Below are 14,179 nucleotides of genomic sequence, written 5' to 3' on the forward strand. Positions count from 1 at the left end.
CCGCCTCAAACCTCAAACCTGCTTGTACCTACATACATTAACTTAGTAAAGTAAACGACTGATTTATTGAAAAAAAATGTATATAACATATCCTCTACGAAATAAGAATATAACAAAAAATACAATAAAGTATTTTAGCGGCGTATCATAAACGGTGGTTGCAACATAATTCATAATTCAATATTTACCGATAGTCGTATACTATGAACAACAGTTAACATGAGCTATGTATAGCTTTTGACCGACATGACAATATAATTTAAGCAGGACATTGTGTGCATAGTGAAAAATAAAATTGAATTAAATACATACATACATAATATATTAGAATTATATATAATAAATAGAGATATTAACAATCGCATTTAGATCGAAAGACAGTAGCAATGCAACTTTAACAGCTGTTACAGGCAGACTTATCACACGGGGTATCACGCAGCCGATATTCTGGATTTTTTCAGGGTGAAGGGTGGGGAATAAAGTTAACTAAGTAACAGACACTTTTTTGTTGTTGTAAGAAGAATTACCATTCTTGTTGACCTTGTATTTGTAGACAGGAAATAGATGTTCATATTATTGTCAAATATTATAATTTCAATCAAATTCATTATCTAGCTGTTTTAATGAGGAGTTTAGTTATACAGCAGATGAATGTGAGACTTACCAAATGTGACCACTGATGCAAATTACAACCATAACGAATCCTTATTTTACGTCGCTTATATGACATTTTAACATCTTCGGTATTATATCATGGCCCGGCATGCGATTAAGACCGCCACCACCCAATTCCGGTGCTATACATGTACATCAGAGCGGGAACGAAGTTGCCAGAACTATCACATTTAAAATATTACTGAAAAATTACTAAATTAATTTTGCTTCTTTCGACGCCAAATGGCAGAAATAATTCGTGAAGATCGTCGTCACACTTACGTTAATCACACAGTTTAATAATGTAATGTTTTCAAGAATCATAATTATGATTAGTTATATTCAGCACGGTTCTCCACACTCATGGTATAAACTGACAAAAACCTTTTGTTCCGCTGCATGTTTATTTTTCGAATCCTATGCGCTTATAATTAGCACATGCACCCATCTAGACAGGTACACGGTGTTTAAAACTCGCGATAGTATATTTTGGAGGAGCACCGCTAGCCTACATTTTCTGAAAACGACTATTGATCAAAAGCCGGGTAGGCTTTCTCAGTGTTCAGGGTGTCATTTTAAAGCGAAAGGATATTCACTGGTGTGATCAAGATGATTTATACCTTAATAAACATATAAAGATGCAATTAATGACATGACGTTCGAAAGATCTTAGAAGGAGAAATTAAAATTATAATTCTTTGCAGGTAAAAAATGATTTACATGTATGTCCTACTTTCGATATCTATTGTTTTTCAGGTTTTTATTAACAATGATATGCTAAACGGGTGAACTGATTTGAAATGAAAATAGTGGGTAACAATACAATGGAAACTATACAGAGACACGGTTATCATTTTTCATATTTTGATAAATGAAGCATCAACTCCACTTAATTACACGGATACGATTACGCTTTGAATTGGCGTTAAATGGTCGTTACGCCATTTTGAGTACTGCTGTTTTTAATTGCTTTACTAAATCAATAACCATCCCTTTGCTGATTCAATGACAATAAAATAATTTCCATGAAGAATTTACATGTAAAAATGTTATGTAAAGGGTGCATGGAAATATCGACAATTCATAGCTATAAAACTTGGCTAGCAAGCAACCGTAAATTTGAAAAGAAATGATTACGTAAGACTTTTATTTAACCCAGTCGATACTGCGTGTCACATACATGATACAAAAAAGAGAAGTATAGGGTTAGGTTTTATTCAGAAGCTAACTGAAACCGAAATAAAACCGAAACCGGTTTATAACCAACAAAAACGCCCTAAATAGAAAAAGTATGACACAGCAAATATCAGCATAATGTACTTTGTGTAGTGATAACTAACTATACTTTACTTACTATTTACACAGACTGATAAGAAACTCGTTTGAGATGGAGGGCGATATTTGTGAAGGAGCCTCTGCATATATCACAGAAGGTATACACAATACGTTTGTCATTTTATTAATAAAACATGTGGCATTTCCCTGTATTTAAAATGCGTTGGTTTGCGCATATAATTTTCCACATAAATCAATATAACATATATGATAATAAAAATATATAATTATTGTAAGATAAAATTATCATTTTGATATTAAAGAACTTTGTTCACAATCAAAACGTCTATATATACTCATTTATAATATTTGACAGAGGACGCACTGCCAACAAGACCAGCTAGTGTAAAGGCTATCGAAGACGCGGAATTACACAGTGGTAGAATGTCCAAAGGGACTACTGACGTTGCAGGGGGTTTACGCCAACAAATTCCTTCGTGTAATCCTTCTCACGGAAGGAGAGAAGCACAAAAAGGTTATTTTCTAGTTTGTAACAGCGTGGGTATACATACAACATATTAATTGCTCAGTTCGGATGTATTCGATCATGTGTCTCTTTAGATTCAATATTGGTTTATTTCATATGCGGCGGGTTTATCTAAAGTTAAGCGTTAGACAGCTATTGTAATAAAGGGGTATACATATCGGTTTCTGCCCAATTCTTTATCAATCTACAAAAACATACGATCTTTCAATAAGATACTTCCTTAATTATGTATAAGACAGCATAAACCTTTTTGATCGTGATTAAATTACACAACACATATAAGATATGTACTAATACGAGGGTTGGGTGCGAAAAGGTTCTAAGTGACATTGAATAAAGACGACGACAGAACCTTTTCGTTTTCACCCCTTGAATAGTTATTTAAATTAGTATTTTTTTTTTTAACTTTTTAGAGACTGAAATAGGAAGATGTGAGAACCTTTACATCGGCTGTTCCTTTGATCTAAAGAAAAACACAGTTTCAGGTAAATTAGTTTTTCACCATTTACATTTTGAAAGAGTAATACACTTTTTCTAAACAAAGACTATTATTTTAAGAACAACAACTCATCATCTGCGATACATATTTAAAATCTATGGCAACTTAAACATCTGTCCATAAGGAAAATCCCGCTACAAATGTAGCGAAAACATGTGCTCACTTGTTTAAGCCATTAAATAAAATGTCTTTGCAGAAAGTCATAACATTTCCACCAAACGGGCAAAGAATCTGGCAGGTATTCACGTTGTCAGTACCATTCTTGAGGGTGAAGGATTAGGTAAACCGATGCCATTTTTCAACTTGGATGAAGCGGTTGAAAGGGAATCTAAACAAGAACGCTTCAAGTCGTTTAAAGATATGTCTGGCTGGCCACTTAATGACTTTCTTATTTATAACAAAGATAAGTTCGATTTAACAAAACGAAAGCACAGAAAATTCGTGAAATTGAGACGAAAAGCAAAAAAAGGACCTCAAGATACACAAGACAACACTCCACCTGACACAAGTACATTAGAAGCAGTCGATGTAATAGGATGGGAAACTGTTGTAAACAAATCATACACCCAAAGTTCTGTCAAAAGCAATGGCGAATCAAGTCCTCAACTGCGTTTAAAAGAAAACACACAAGAAACTAAAAGTGGACCGAAGATAATTTCTGCAGGGGAATTAAATAAACCTGATGGCGACTTCAAAATAGAAGAATCACATGAAAACAAACAGCGCGAAGATACCTCGTATTCTGAATATACCCATTCACAAAGCATTATTGAAGACTTCGACCAGGACCAATTTCTACGTATTGTTTCTGCTGGGCAAACCATAAACAGTCGGTTTATTGACTCAGTGTCAGTGTACGAATCAGATCCATTGTTGTTTTCTGTTGATTTGGTGAGCTTATGGAATACGCCACACAGCGTTATGCGCCATATACTTATAGGCGTCGACTCCAACAAGCAGCTGATTGGGGTTGAAAAGGCAGTTGATAAATATTTTTTCGAAAACATTTTCCTTGGATCTCAGTTTACGATGAAACCATCATTTCAAGTGAAGAAAGTATCTATTGATTCAAAACTGTTCTATGTTATCGATATTGCATCAAGTCGTGGCCATGGTATACCATGTATTGTTCAGAATGATAACAGATCAGAAAACGTAACCATTCATAAGAATGACCTCTGGGTTAGGAATGGGAATCAAAATGTTGTTTGTGAACAGCGCTCTTTGGATATCGGCACAATTTACGAATGGTTTTTGAAGACCACTTCGTCGAATTCTCCGAGACAGTCACCATTGCAGCCTGACCATATTCGTATGCCTTCAAAATCCCCTTTGCGTGACAGTTCAACCCAAAGCATTTTATGCAATGAATTTGACGAATTTAAAACACAAGAATTTCAAAATGAAGAGAAAACGTTTCATACTCAATCCGATTTTCATCATTTCTGGCAGGAAGTCAATGGATTTGATAAGGGTCACTTTGCTCTGCTTACTGGGGATGTCTGTTGTTCAGCGAAACACATTTCTGCGTTTGGTCTTCTGCCTTGGCTTAGTGTCTACGACCTCGACATTTTCAGTTCATCCAGTGGTTTGATGAGTGCTGTGGAAAATACTTTATCTGGAAAAAGACATCTTAAAGTTTTCACATGGAATGACTCAGCCGAATCTATATCAGATCGTGGCACGCGATGGTGTTTTCTTCGAGGAAGACGAGAGATCAGCAGTAGCCGAACGGACTTGCAAAATGACGAAATCGAAAATCACAATATTTGGTTCAAACAAGTGAAACGTGGAATAGATTCAAACTGTGAAAAACTGGCTAATTTTGTTGAAGATTATACAGTGCTTACCATCGTGATGTTATGGCCCGAAAATGAAGTATTAGTTCCATTCATGTCGAAGTTTCTCTACAGACTGAACGACACTTTTTCATATACGCCTAATGTTGTTCTATTGATGAACTCGATGAAACCGAAAACAGAGAGTGGTCAAAGGCGTTTGGCTACACTAGAAGAAGACTTTGCCAATAACATTCAGGTATTTCATATAAATTTTGAGACACTGTGTTCGGCAATACAAAGCTCTGTTTTAAATAAAAAGAGAGAAAGCGTCGGTCTTAGACTCCCATGTACAGAAGAGCGAAACGTAGAAAAATGTATACGAATATCTGAAAAGGATTCTGCATGGCTTGGCGAAGACATTGAAGTTTTGCACTTAGAAACCTATGACTTAACAGGAAAAGATGTGTCAAAAGAAGTGACCGACTTCTATAAAGGTGGGACGTTACCTTGGTGTGCTTGGTACACTGTTTCAGCACAGAACGCTGTTGTTGAACGAAATGCTGAAAAGGATCTTATTGGTAAACTTCAAAGGCATCTTGATGACTACAAAACATCAACAGTCACATTGTTTCATGCGCCTGGCGCTGGTGGAACAACTTTGGCTCACAGAGTTCTCTGGAAGCTACACACAACTTACCCTTGTGTACATCTTAAACTCAGGACATCTTTTCAAATGGAAGATCTTGACAGAAAGATTTTATTTTTATACCAAAAGACAGGGATGTCAGTCTTGTTACTTGTTGATGGCGAAGAAGAATCGAAAGTACGGTATCTGTCCAGGCGATTGAAGTACACAGTCATTTTGTACGTGAAAAGGTATCCGTACTCATTTAAAACACCTGTTACATTAGAGACTGATAGAGTTTTTCTTTCCGGAAATGTTTCATATGATGAGTCCGTTGAACTTGCAAAACGGTTTGGAGAAATGTGTGATGAAGATAATAAGATAACTGCTCTTGAGAAGTTGTCTCGCTGTGTCAAAAAAGGAGAGGCGCATTGCATGTACGAATTCGGTTTAACGGTGTATCTTCATGAATTCAAAGGAATAGTGTCGTACGTCAGTGGATACCTCCAACTACACATGAATACAACAAGGGAACTTCTGCCTTTTCAAAAATGCCTCGGGTATTTGGCACTTGTGTACTTTTATGGTCACTGCAGTGTGCCTTGTCAATTTTTTGCCGCTCTATTCAGCAAACCACCTAATTTCAAAATGGCAATAGAAGATTTTCCATCACCGATTCAGGAATTCGTGGTTAATGATGTGAACGAGGGGAGAAAGAACAACATACGGATTTCCCAGAATATCATCGCTCAGGAAATATTAGAACAAATTCTGTCTTTCTTTACAAAAGGAAATTTGGAGGAAACCCGAACACACACTCTCACTCTGACGGCAAGAAAATCACTCTCAAAATTCTGCATTCATTTCATTGAATATACGAGCCAAAAGAAAACAAAGACAGCGCTGTCAACAACTGTTATGTTTATTTTAACAAAAACATTTATATTCAGGGATGAACGTGATATGGGGGATAACGAAGAACAAGTTAGGAGGAAACCGGTCTTGTCGAATGTCATGATAGACATTCCAGCTGGAAAACCGCTCTTTACAGAACGTTTGAACGTTTTGAAAAAGCTGGTCGACTCATTTCCTGACGATCCCAATTTCCATGCCCATTTGGGGCGATTTTTCGCTTTTTGTAGACAAGACGAAGAACATGAAGCAGAGAAATGCTTTCAGACTGCTGTGAAACTTTGCGACGATCTAGTTTCTGGCAGGACACACGACAAAATCGACGATGGCATGAAACTAACCATGATGCATATTTTTCATATGTATGGAATAGTCAAGCAACGATATGTTGCAAAGTACACAGGAAGAGCCCACAAAGAGAAAGTTGTTGCTTTCAGCGAAGAGACAATATTCATTGAAAGGTTAGAAGAAATACTGCCATCTGCTGAGGAGGCATGTGAGTTTTTCACCAAATCAAGAAGCATAACTCCAGAAAGTCATGATGTGTATGTTTACGCATACACAGGAGAAATTCAAGTGCGTCTCCAAATATGCGACTTCATAAACAACTTCCAGCAAGGTTTAGGTCTGGTAGAATTTCTAAACACAACAACGAATCAAAGAGCTAAACAGTTCGTTCAAAAGAGCATACCATTAATTGAGACATTAGTCATAGAATGTTACATGGAAGTTGATTTGTTGAATGCCGATCTGGAATCTCTGAGAAAAAATGTGGTATGGTACAACATGTTGTTCAAACGACAAGCGTTGCCTCTTGAAATGTTTGCCAGCGAAGACGGCGTCAACGATCGACGCTTAAAAATTGCCTCAAAGAAGCTAAAACATTGTAAAACAAGTACTGGTATACTGAAAGGGATTGATGATGTTGATGACGAAAATGATATCGAAGATATCATTACTCTATATGAAGAAATTTTCTCAGAAATCGATAATCGAGGTCATCGCGTTGAAGGTGATAAAAAGCTACTTGAACGCGAGTTCAGAGAGTGGATATACGCAATTCGACATGAGAAGTTTCGGAAAAACTACACGCTTGAGGAAGTTTTAACACAGCTCACTGTGTGGTATGAAAATGTCCGATCACCCCTGTCAGTCTTCTATATGTTCATCCTTTACAGTCTCCTCGGGTTCGGTACGAGCTCAACGCCAGGAAAAACAGAGTGCCTTCTAGAAGCTCTCGAGTTAATAAACCTTAATGAAAATGAGCCATTTGGTCATCCGTCCAAAATATCCAAGGGAGTGGTTGGGAACTTCTGGAGAAGGTATAAAGCGTTTGAAACCGAGCGACCGTTACGTTGGGATATCTGAGGATGGTGGTTCGTCCCAGTGTGGACGACTAAGCCTGGCTGTTTGCAAAGGAACAATATGTCGCCCAAACACCAACAGTGTAAACGGCATGCTTGCATTAGATCTTGGGGTAAAAACGTCTGATGTGAAGGTCTATTTCATACCAAAGATGGTAAAACTTGAAGGTAGTCGATATGCTGGCGAAAGGGTCGAGTTCAACCTGGCATTCACTATTAAACACGGATATGGAGCATTCAATGTTAAACTGTTAAAACGACATTCATGTAGCAACTGCAGTTTAAACATTGAGTTCACCAGCGTTGAAAATACAATAACATGCAAATGTGGTAGCGACGTGCATAAAGATGAAATGAACGAATACACTGGCTGATACAGACACCAAAAGCGACGTGCAAGTTGACTTCAAATCAGAAGAAATTATTTATAACGAAGTTTTAACCAATGAAAGTATTTTTGAAATCTTGAATCAAATGTACCCGTGAAAGATTAATTATGTTAAAGAAAAAAGACATGTCATCTAGTCACACTGCATACCAGAAAAGCAGCAACATATTCTAGAATTTTAATATAAAGAAGAAGAGAAAATGTATCTTAGTTTAAACATTTCTTTTATTTCAAAATTTTAAATCTATGACATTGTACTATTAAAACAAGTATCTTTGTTTCACTATATAGACATGCATGTCTTTCACATTCCGTAAGGGTTTCATAACATAGTATTGTTACACATAAGCTTTTTTTCTAAATGAATTATTTAATTTTGTTATAGTAAATATAAAAGGTTGTGATTGTTCCAAAGCGCAACATCGTTAGTTTATTTTCATTATTACTACTTATGTGACATTATATCATTATGTAAATATTTATAATTTTTATTTATATTATTTATTAATGGGATTGTCCCTGTAGTTAACATTGTATTATTGTATAACTTAACTGTGATATAGACGTTGAAATAGCAAATATACTTTTAGCGTCGAGGTTACCATGTTAAATGTATACTGTTGCAAAACGTCATCTTATAAGCTCGTCTGTTTTCCAAGAAGAAAAAAATGAAGTTTAAGTATTTTGATAGCCTTGGTGTCGTCGTCGGTGTCGGTGTTGTTGTGTAAAAACTTTAAGCTTGAACATAGCTCAAAATACATTCAATATATTCAAATGAAATTTGGAACACGTGTTGCCAGAGACAATTCGCACACGAACTCTGGTTTTCTTAAAGTGTTGAGTTATGCCCTTTGATCTATTAAAATTCGCCTAGTCAACTTAAAATGCTATTCTCCTCATTAGCTCAAATAATGATCATTTCATTAAAACTTCCGCCCGGCTTCGGCTTAAATGTTAGATTATGATTAATTAATTTAAATTGGCAAGTTGTTTTAACCCCTTGCTATATATTCTGTAATATAAACAAGTGCTTAAAGTTTAGATAAGGATTAATTGATTTATCATTCCTGCGTCTTATAAATTATTATTTTCTGTTGATGTTGGACATTTTGTTTCATTTTATTTGAGCACGAAAAAGTAACTTTTCAAAAAATGTCACGCGTTTCTTATACGATTTTAATACTGAAGATAAAGGGAACAGTTTATTTATTTCATTTTGCACTTCATAGTTACCTGAGATAATACACACAACAAATGTGTTGCAGTTTTCCACGTAAAAAATTTTTTTGGCTTTAAAAAGAGGAAGCATGTGTTCAAAATTAATAACAATGAAAGTGATGGTGTCTGAGAAACTTAACATTTTTTATTTGGTCTTAGGCTAAGGGACACTATATTACGTTTACATATGTAAACGTTGAATTGTACTGTGTGTTTGTATATGCACGGATCAGTACTACAATGAGTAATGTTTGTTTTGTGGTAAGTGACATGTCTCACAAATTCAGACTTGCTCATTATACAGTTCTATTTTTACTGTTCATAAAGAGATATATTGTTTATTTTAGAATGTATTATTTTTTACATTGTTTTAGGTCTCAATAAATATGTCAAATAGTGGTTGTTTCTACAAAAATGACGTAATTGTTCTAAAATGTTAAATTCTTGCAACTTATTTAAGTAAAGACTGAAATTCTAATATAAAAACTATCTAGCTGAACAATAAACTTACTACAAAAGTTAGTTACATTTCTGTTCTGAAGGAATACAAAGTATTGATGCATAGTTCAAAACAAAAGTTGGTGTCAAGCTTCAAAAAATAAGAAAGTGCGTCATACGAGCAAATGAGCAAGGTCATCCAAGGACAGTGTTGAAATTTGTTTGCAGAATTGCACACATGCACTTATTGTCACAGATAGAGTTTAAAAAATAAGAAAGCAGGTAAATTTGCCACAATGTGGATCATTCATTGACGGTATAAAAATGTGATTAAAAAACTGTACATATGATTGAAATGTCATTGCTGGTCATTGCTGTAGCTTCAACAGTTATGAAATATGTCAAAAGTTCATAGCCAATGTCATCCGTCCAAGAACAATATTGGGAAGAGTTTTCAAAACTAAACATTCATGTCAAAGTTTCGTGTAACTTTACAACTAAAAAGGGGGTTAAAAATACCCAATGACAATATTAATATCGGTTAGAAAAACTGTACGCATGACTAAAAAAATAAAATTGTGGTGGAAAGGTCATCACACGGTTATCCAAGGATATACTGAAATTTAAGCTAAATTAAGCACTTGTACACTCACGGTGATCACGTGTACAAAACATCATAACAATCCATCCAAAAAGTGTCCACGTTATGGTGATTGTATCAAGTTTCAGAACAATACCTCAGTAGGTTCAACCTCGATATAGCTATAAAAGAAAAATCAGTAACGGTATCCTCTGTACAAATAAGTTAATTTTTGATCCATATGGTGACGCCATATTATTAGAGTATTATTTCAAAGAGTTTGGTGTGTAGGGAAAGTAGGGTTAAGGCAAAAAAAAATATACAGAAATGAAAAAAAAAGTTTAAAAACATGCTTTTTTTGCTTGAAAGATATCTCGACATCAATGCCTGTGATGTGGTCATTTTTAATTAAGCAAACAAAAATTAGATGAAAACGTAAAACTATATTCTTCTTATTTATTTCAAAACACATAAGGGCCATAGGCTCATGAACATACACCAATGGAATACAATGTACACTTAATATGTGAATATAATCACAATATATGGATGCCTGGTATCCGACCCCACATTTGATATCATTAAAATAAAATGTGTGGACAAAAATATTTAAAATTATACTGAAAATACTATTTCAAACAATGTATTCTGCCCTGAAAGATTGACAAATGGGTCATTCAATGCCCGATGCCAAAGTTATATGGGGTCACAAGTCATCAAATTTAACATTGTTGCAAACGACGCGATGAAATAACAAGCTTGTTTGTACATTGCATATGGATACATTTACCGATACAATAATATTAGTTGGTTTATTAAACAAAAAATCTAATTTTACCACGAATCTAATATAAAGAATATATATAGAGAAATTGTATTACAGAAAACAGTGATCCAATACATATGTAGCACAATATTTATGTAGATATAATTCTTAGGTGGCTGCAAAGTCATATCAAAATATGGTTGTGTATATGATTGAAAAAAATGAATAATTTTTCATCTCATTAAATCCAATGTGTAATCTTTATGCACAATAATGTTTCCCTCCCTTTAGATAATATAAAAGAAATTACATAAACATATCCATAACGTCCAAAACACGTCAGACTATAGGCCCAACTTATATTTTTCCAATAAAAAGTAAATCTTGCCAACGATAATAAACTACTTGCTGTTGATTTGGTCATATTAGAGCCTTGATTGTTATATTGTCCATTATTGTGCGGGGTTAATGTTAATATAATTTCAACTTAAATGTTTTACCCGCGTAGCGAAATGTTCAACTTTCTACTCCATTCCCTAACACGAACTGTCTTAATTTACCTTCAAAAACATACCATTTCTCGCTTAGCCACCATACAATTATATAAAAAAATATTGTAATGCATTTTTATATTAAACTCATTTTACTTAAATTAACAAAACAGAATGAATCAATACCATTGCCAGCTAATAAACATATTGCCATTGGTAATAATGAGTTCGTTATGTGTTGTACAAGAATATATTGATTTTTTGTTGAAGGTCAAAAGTTAGGTTAGACTCGGCCATATTCGGCAATCTTCGGGATATATCTCGTAAACAGGCTTCAAGATGTACGAAAATGTGATGAGGCCGCCGTCGATTTACTAAATTATCTCAATGCTAAGTAGACACATTCGATAACGTAAACAATGTTCTGAAATGGGTGATTATGACTCGCGTCTTAAAGTGACACTCTTATTTAAAATCAAAACATACACATGTCAAACAAACATAACTTTTGAGTGAATCAACCTCAAATTCTTTCTAAATAATGCACTTATGGAAAAATTTAAAAACTATTAACAATATTATAACCGTGTATTTAATAGTTGAAAACGCAAAAATATTAAATAATTGGTGAATGCTTAAAGATTTATTGTGATCTACTATAGTCTAAAAAGGTAGAAATACTGTGTTTTATGCTCATTTCTTTCAAATTCAACTTAGAACCATTGTTTTCTACATTTATTCATCCTTTTTGGAATATTAAAACAATATTATTAAATGTGGTAAACCTTTTTTGGGAGTAAGAGTGCATCTTTAATTATGCTTTGGATAAACTTGAATTCGGCCCATGTAGGACCGGATGGTCCTGTGTTGTGGGGGAAATCGGAGTACCCGGAGGAAACCCACATGTCTGGCTTGGTGACCACAAACCAAACTCACATGCGGACAAGTGGGTTTCCTCCGGGTACTCCGGTTTCCCCCACAACACAAGACCACACTCTATGTAATGTTGTAAAAACTTGTTTCACAATCGTTGTAAAACAAATAAGTTTAAACTAGGTCTTTAACGACCTCATTAGTTTTAGGAACTTTTTAATACAGGATTGGAATTCAATCTATAGCTATTATATGCCCATCGACTTCAGTGAATAATGGAGGAGCCATATCAACTAAAAACTTTAAAATACCCAAACATTTGGTATTAGGAAGCCAGAGTTTAGATCCTTTCAAGTCAGATGGCAGTGACATAACTATCGGTCGTTGGCCTGTTCCATTAGATGACAACATCTTCATTGTCACTGAACAGTCAAGTAGTGACACTAGTGTGCCAGAAAATTGTGAGTTCCAGCAAAAAATACATTTTTACTCAATATTATTTAACAGGTGCAAGAAAAAGCATCTACCATAGCCGCTCGCGTAAGATTGGTTCATCCCGACCCTCGCGCAGGGTGTTTTGCAGAAACTCGGTAAACCTCGTTTCACATCTTACACTCTCGGCCATGGAAGATACTTAATATCTGTCATGTCTTCCCGTTCCGGAACGGACACACATGATAGATATTTTTCTAGCATACATAAATTACATTTTTATGGAGAAAATACATAAAAAAGCGCATTTTTGTACGTATCACCAAAAAGCGGTGCGATGATGTTTACTGACGTCATGACGCGCAGTAATTTGTATTCACTGCATACGTCAAGAAGTTCCTTCAGTACCACGTCTTTTAAGGGTTATTTTGTTTTGTTTTTTAAAGTATATTTTTGTAAAGTTAATGTTAATGGAACTTACCGGAATCTATTTAAATCTCATAATTATGATTACATAAAGTGTAAGAAATTGAAATTATTACGTCACAGAGCGTGACTCATCTGGCATGGGGGGATGCCAGATGGAGTTTTCCAGCACGCTGAATTCACCGGAAATGCCTATCTGGTGTGCAAGAAATAGAGTTCTTAGCATTATGATGCATGTGTAGTTAACTTCACAACATGTTTATACATAATTACATTCAAAATGCAAAAAAATCTTTCGAAGAATTATTGTTTTAGTTGTGTGCTTGTTTTAAATTTGTGATGGAAGTGAACACATGCATTATTATAAAAAGTTTGAGTTCAGTGTTCGGTAGAAATATTCATAAGACAGGGAAATCACAATTATCTTGTCAAAGAAATAATTTTGCAGATAATTATCCAATTTAGCGTTTTATCTGTAATCATTTGAAATAAGATGGTCGTTGAAATAATTCAACTTTTGACTTCTATCAAAGCTTACCGAAGCCACTGGCTGCAAGATAAAGTATGTGTTAGATGAGTGTAAGTCTTTAAAGCCACTATTAAAGCTATACTCTCAAAGATATACCGTTTTTACAACTTTTTTTATCTTGTCTTGGAAAGAGCAAATGATTAAAGATTGCTGACAAAAGATCAGATCGCATATTTTTATGGCTTTAAACGTTATGAACGGTTTAAAAAAAATGCATGAAACATCAATTTTTGAACTTAAATATAAAAATCTGCGATCTAATTTTTGTAAGTAGTCTTATATAACCGGTTTCCAAGCATTTTCTCAAAAATTGGCTCGTTCCAAGACAAAAAAAAAAACGAAAAAAGTTGTCAAAACGTTCAATCTGTGAGAGTGCAGCTT

At 34.7% G+C, this 14,179-nt stretch overlaps 1 protein-coding gene across 1 annotated transcript; it reads left to right on the forward strand.

The window, feature by feature from the left end:
• The first annotated feature begins 1,169 nt into the window (after window positions 1-1,169).
• LOC128218047 (uncharacterized) lies at window positions 1,170-9,659 on the forward strand. Its single transcript, XM_052925566.1, is given in 6 exon segments — window positions 1,170-1,358; window positions 2,020-2,087; window positions 2,306-2,464; window positions 2,890-2,961; window positions 3,172-7,543; window positions 7,545-9,659. Coding segments are annotated over 5 exon segments (5,136 nt in total). The 5' UTR covers window positions 1,170-1,358; window positions 2,020-2,041; the 3' UTR covers window positions 8,032-9,659.
• The last annotated feature ends 4,520 nt before the right edge of the window (window positions 9,660-14,179 follow it).

The sequence above is a fragment of the Mya arenaria genome, chromosome 14 (genome assembly GCF_026914265.1).
Source record: "Mya arenaria isolate MELC-2E11 chromosome 14, ASM2691426v1".
Taxonomy (NCBI): domain Eukaryota; kingdom Metazoa; phylum Mollusca; class Bivalvia; order Myida; family Myidae; genus Mya; species Mya arenaria.